General features: G+C 48.5%; 1 protein-coding gene across 1 annotated transcript in view; it reads right to left on the minus strand.

Moving 5' to 3' along the window:
* LOC308579616 (spectrin alpha chain, non-erythrocytic 1-like) overlaps positions 1-5708 on the minus strand; it is a gene marked incomplete at its 3' end in the record, with an annotated part of 50686 nt that extends 44978 nt beyond the window's left edge. The window contains exons 1-4 of the mRNA XM_081214193.1: positions 5687-5708; positions 2913-3048; positions 2082-2226; positions 410-564 (exon numbers count right to left, since the gene is read on the minus strand). Of these exons, the coding sequence (XP_081070319.1) occupies positions 410-564; positions 2082-2180 (254 nt within the window). The remainder of the gene's footprint in view (positions 1-409; positions 565-2081; positions 2227-2912; positions 3049-5686) is intronic.
* Positions 5709-6000: the final 292 nt, after the last annotated feature.

The raw sequence follows: 6000 nt of genomic DNA on the forward strand, positions 1-6000 counted from the left end.
AAAAAATTAAAAATTAATTTAATTTAAATTAGATTTTAAAAATTAAAAATTAAAATAGAATTTAAAAACTGATTTAATTAAATTAAAAAAAGTAAAAAAGTAAAAAATTAATTTAATTAAATTTAAAAAAGTAAAAACTAAAAAAGAATTTAAAAATTAATTCAATTAAATTTAAAAAAGTAAAAATTAAAAAAGAATTTAAAAATTCAATTAAATTTAAAAAAGTAAAAATTAAAAAAGTAAAAAATGAATTTAATTAAATTTTAAAAAGTAACAATTAAAAAAAGTAAAAAATGAATTTAATTAAAATGAATTAAAATTAATTAAAAAATGTGTTAATTAATTAAAAAAAAAGATTTACTGCCAAGTCGGAAAACGAGTTTAGAAAACGGGGCCGGCGCCCCCTCACCGGTAGGAGTCGTTCAGGTGGGCGTGCCTCTCGGCGGCCCGGGTGCGAATCTGCTCCCAGTTGGCCACCAGTTCCTCCCTTTTCACGTGGATCTGGGGGGCGCTGGGGGGGTGGGACTGCTGGAGGCGGTCGGCTTCGGCGCCCAGAGCCTTGACCTGGGGGGCGGGATAGAGGGGGGAGAATGAAGTCTTTCCTTCCCTCTATTTCCTTCCTTCCTTCCTTCCTTCCTTCCTTCCTTCCTTCCTTCCTTCTCTCCGTCTCTTTCCTTCCTTCCTTCCTCCCCTCCTTTCCTTTCTTTCCTCCCTCCCTCCTTCCCTCTCTCCCTCCATTTCCTTCCTTCCTTCCTTCCTTCCTTCCTTCCTTCCTTCCTTCCTTCCTCCCCTCCTTCTTTGATTTCCTTTCTTTCCTCCCTCCTTCCCTCCCTTCCTCTATTTCCTTCCTTCCTTCTTTCCTTCCTTCCTTCCTTCCTTCCTTCCTTCCTTCCTGCCTCCCTCCCCTCTTTCTTTCCTTTCCTTTCTCCCTTCCTCCCTCTTTCCCTCCCTCCCTTCCTTGCTTCCTTCTACCTTTCTTCCCCCTCCCTCCCACTCCTTCCTTCCTTCCTTCCTCCCTCTCCTCCCTTCCTCCCTCTCTCCTTCCTTCCTTCCTTTCTTCCCTGCTCCTGTTTCCTCTTTCTTCCCCTCCTCCCTCCCTCCCTCCTTCCTTCCTAGCCCCGCCCATCCTTCCCGATTGGTCCAACCGCCCGCCGGCCCCGCCCACCTTGTCCTCCAGGGCGGCCAGATCCCGCTCCAGCCCCTCGTGTTTGCGCAGGAGAGCCTGGACGCCGGCCAGATCCCTTCCTTCCTCCTTCCCTTCCTTCCTCCCCCCTTCTCTCCATCTCCTTCCTTCCTTCCTTCCTTCCTTCCTTCCTTCCTTCCTCCCCTCCTTCTTTCCTTTCCTTTCTTCCCTCCCTCCTTCCCTCCCTCTATTTCCTTCCTTCCTTCCTTCCTCCCTCCCTCCCTCCTTCCTTCCTTCCCTCCCTCCTTCCTTCCCTCCCTCCTTCCTTCTCTCCCTCCTTCCTTCCTTCCTTCCTCTCTCCTTCCTTCCTTCCTTCCTCCCCTCCTTCTTCCCTTTCCTCCTTTCCTTTCTTTCCTCCCTCCTTCCCTCGCTCCCTCTATTTCCTTCCTTCCTCCCTCCCCTCCTTCTTTCCTTTCCTTTCTTTCCTCTCTCCTTCCCTCCCTCCCTCCCTATATTTCCTTCCTTCCTTCCTTCCTTCCTTCCTTCCTTCCTTCCCCCTTCTCTCCGTCTTTCCTTCCTCTCTCCTTCCTTCCTTCCTTCCTTCCCCCCTTCTCTCCGTCTCCTTCCTTCCTTCCTTCCTTCCTCTCTCCTTCCTTCCTTCCTCCCCTCCTTCTTTCCTTTCCTCCTTTCCTTCCTTCCCTCCCTCCCTCCTTCCCTCCATTTCCTTCCTTCCTTCCTCCCTCCCTCCCTCCCTCTCTCCCTCTTTCCTTCCTTCCCTCCGTCCCTCCTTCTCTCCCTCCTTCCTTCCCTCCTTCCTCCTCTCTCCTTCCTTCCTTCCTTCCTTCCTTCCTTCCCTGCTCCTGTTTCCTCTTTCTTCCCCTCCTCCCTCCCTCCCTCCTTCCTTCCTAGCCCCGCCCCTCGTCCCCGATTGGTCCAACCGCCCGCCGGCCACGCCCACCTTGTCCTCTAGGGCGGCCAGATCCCGCTCCAGCCCCTCGTGTTTGCGCAGGAGAGCCTGGACGCCGGCCAGATCCCGTCCGAAATCGTCGGACGCCATGAGTTGCTCCTTTTCCTTGATCCAGCTGATCGTTTCGTCGATGTCTCTGCGGGAAGAGAATAGAAAAAAATAATAATAATTATAAATGATTATAATTATAATACGAAAGAAAATGGAAGAGGAGAAAAGGGGGGGAAATGAAATTAAAATGAAATTCAAAAGGAAACGAAATGTATTTCAATGAAATGAAATGAATTTAATTTAAATGAAAATGAAAAATCTAAAATTAAAATTAAAAAAGGAAAAATAAATTGAAATGAATTGAAATGAAAGGCAATAAATTGAAATAAAATAAAATAAAATGCAAGAAACTAAAACTAAACTAAAAATAAATCAAAAATAAAAATGAATTGAAATAAAATAAAATAAAATGAATTAAAATAAAATAAAATGCAATAAACTAAACTAAAATAAAAATGAATCGAAAATAAAAATAAAAATAAATTGAAATAAAATAAAATAAAATGAATTGAAATAAAACAAAATGAATTGAAATAAAACAAAATGAATTGAAATAAAATAAAATGCAATAAAACTAAAACTAAAACTAAACTAAAATGAATCAAAATAAATAAAATAAAATAAATTGAAATAAAATAAAATAAAATGAATTGAAATAAAATAAAATGCAATAAACTAAACTAAAATAAATCAAAATAAAATAAAATAAAATAAATTGAAATAAAATAAAATAAATTGAAATAAAATAATATTTAGGAAAAAACCGGCCACCTGTTGAAGCGCTGGACTTTCGGCCGCTCCAAAAAAGCTTCCCCTGCCTCTGGAGAGCCAATCACTTCAGCCGCTGCCAGGAAGCGTTGACCTCTTCCTGTTTGGAGCGGATCACTTCCTCTTCCGGGTGCTGCTCCTGGAGAAAAGGGAAGCGACAGGGTGAGGTGGGAAGCGATCCAAAATCCGATCCTAAATCCATTTATTTCCGCCCCGATAAATGCGGATTAAGGGTCGTTTCGCTGGGTCGGTTTGACTTCCTTTCCCTCCCTCCATCCTTCCTTCCTTTACTCCTTCCTCCCCTCCCTCTCCTCCCTCTCTTCTTCCTTCTTTCCTTTCCCTCCTTCCTTCCTTTCCTCCCTCCTTCTCTCCTTCCTTCCTCTCTTCTTCCTTCCTGCTTCCCTCCCTCCCTCCTTTCCTTTTCTTCCTTCCTTCCTCCTTTCCTCCCTCTCTCCTTCCTTCCTTCCTTCCCTCCCTCCCTATCTCACTCCTTCCTTCCTTTCCTCCCTCTCCTTCCCTTCTCCCTCCTTTCCTTCCCTCCCTCCTTCCCTTCCTCTCTCCCTTTCCTCCCTCTCTCCTTCCTTCCTTCCTTCCCTTTTCTTCCTTCCCCTTCCTTTCTCCCTCCCTCTCTCCTTCCTTCCCTCCCTCTCGTCTTCCCTTCCTGCTTCCCTCAATCCCTCCTTTCCCTTTCCTCCTTCCTTCCCTCCTTCTTTCCTCCCTCTCTCCTTCCTTCCCTCCTTCCTTCCTCCCTCCCTCCCCCCTCTCCTTCCTGCCTTCCCTCCCTCCCTATCTCCCTCCTTCCTTCCTTTCCTCCCTCTCTCCTTCCTTCTCCCTCCTTTCCTTCCTTCCTTCCCTCCTTTCCTTTCTTTCCTCCCTCCTTCCCTCTATTTCCTTCCTTCCTTCCCCCTTCTCTTCGTCTCCTTCTTTCCTTCCTTCCTTCCCTTCCTTCCTTCCTTCCTTCCTTCCTTCCTTCCTTCCTCCCTCCCCTCCTTTCCTTTCTTTCCTCCCTCCTTCCCTCCCTCCCTCTCTACTTCCTTCCTTCCTCCCTTCCCTCTTCTCCCCTCTCTCCTTCCTTTCTTCCCTCCCTCTCTCCCTTTTCCCTCCCTCCCTCCCTCTCCTTCCTGCCTTTCCTCCCTCCCCTATCTCCCTCCTTCCTTCCTTTTCCTCCCTCTCTCCTTCCTTCTCCCTCCTTTCCTTCCCTCCCTCCCTCCTTCCTTCCTCTCTCCCTTTCACCTTCCTTCCTTCCTTCTTCCCTCCCTTCCTCCCTCCTTTCCTTCATTCCTTTGTACCTTCCCTTCCCTTCCTCCCTTCTTCCTTCCTTCCTTCTCCCTCCTTCCCTCCCTCCGCTTCTTTCTCCTTCCTTTTCCCCCTCCCTCCCTCTCTCCTTCCTTCCTCCCTCCTTCCTTCCTCCCTTCTACCTTCCTTCCTTCCTTCTCCCTCCTTTCCCTTCGTTTCTCCTTCCTTTCCTCCCCTCCCCCCTCTCCTTCCTTCCTTCCCTCCTCCCCTAACTCTCTTCCTTCTTGCCTTCCTTCCTTCCCTGTTTCCTTCCTTTTTCCTCCCCCTTTGTTCTGTCCTTAATCTTTCTTTCTTTTTTACCTCCTTCCTTCCCTTCTTTTCTATCTTCCTTGCTTCTATTCTCCCTCTCTCTCTCCCTCCTTCCTTCCTTCCCTCCTTCCTTTCCTCCTCCCTCCCTCCTTCCTTCCATCCTTCCTTCCGATTTCGCCCCCAATAAATCTGAATTTACGGGTCTGGTTGACTTCATTTCTGCTTCTCTCCTTCCTCCCTTCCTTTCCTTCTCTCCCTCCTCCCTTTCTCCTTCCTCCTTCCGTTCCTTCCTCCTTTCCTCCTCCCTCCCTCCCTTCCTCCTTTCCTCCCTCCCTCCCTCCCTCCTTCCTTCCTTACTTCCTTCCTCTCACCTGGATCAGCTTCCCGGCAAACTGGTTCACTTCGTTGACTCTTTCCTCTCTACTTCTTTCCTCCCCTCCCTCCCTCCCTCCTCCCTTCCTTCTGTTTCCTTCCTTTTTCCTTTCTTTCCTTAATCTTTCTTTTTTTACCTCCCTTCCTTCCTTCCTCCTTCCTCCCTTCCTTCCTCTCACCTGGACCAGCTTCCCGGCAAACCTGGTTCACTTCGTTGACTCTTTCCTCTCTCCCTCTTTCCCTCCTTCCTTCCTTCCTTCTCTCCTTCCACTCCTTCCTTCCTCCTTCCTCCCTTCCTTCCTCTCACCTGGACCAGCTTGACGGCAAAACTGGTTCACTTCGTTGACTCTTTCCTCCCTCCTCCCTCCTCCCTCCCTTCCTTCCTCCTCTCTCCCTCTCCCTCCCTCCTTCCTTCCATCCTTCCTCTCTCCCTCCCTCCCTCCTCCCTCCTTCCTTCCTCCTTCCTTCCTCCTTCCTCCCTTCCTTCCTCTCACCTGGACCAGCTTCCCGGCAAAACTGGTTCACTTCGTTGACTCTTTCCTCCCTCCTCCCTCCCTTCCTTCCTCCCTTCTTCCGTTCCTCCTTTCCCTCCCTCCCTCCCTCCCTCCCTCCCTCCTTCCTTTCCTTCCTCCCTCCCTCCTCCTCCTTCCTTCTCTCCCTCCCTCCTTCCTTCCTCCTTCCTCCCTTCCTTCCTCTCACCTGGACCAGCTTCCTGGCAAACTGGTTCACTTCGTTGACTCTTTCCTCCCTCCTCCCTCCTCCCTTCCTTCCTTCCTCCTCTCTCCCTCTCCCTCCTTCCTTCCTCCCTTCCTTCTCTCCCTCCTTCCTTACTTCCTTCTTTCTCCCTTCCTTCCTCTCACCTGGACCAGCTTCCCGGCAAACTGGTTCTCATGACTCCTTTCCTTTCTTCTCCCTTTCCTTCCTCCTTCCTTCCTTCTTTCTTCCTTCCTCCTTCCTTCCTTCCCTCCTCCTCCCCCTCCCTCCCTCCTTCCCTCCTTCCTTCCTTCCCTATTTCTCTCCTTCCTTCCTTCCTTCCTTCCCCTCGCTCCCTCCCTCTCTCCTTCCTTCCTTCCTCCCTCCCTTCTTCCCTTCCTTCCTTCCATACTTTCCTCTCTCCCTCCTTCCCTTCCTTCCTTCTCTCCTTCCTTCCTTCTTCCTCCTTCCTCCCTTCCTT

This window comes from Podarcis bocagei (genome assembly GCF_964188305.1).
Source record: "Podarcis bocagei genome assembly, contig: HAP1_SCAFFOLD_269, whole genome shotgun sequence".
NCBI lineage: Eukaryota > Metazoa > Chordata > Lepidosauria > Squamata > Lacertidae > Podarcis > Podarcis bocagei.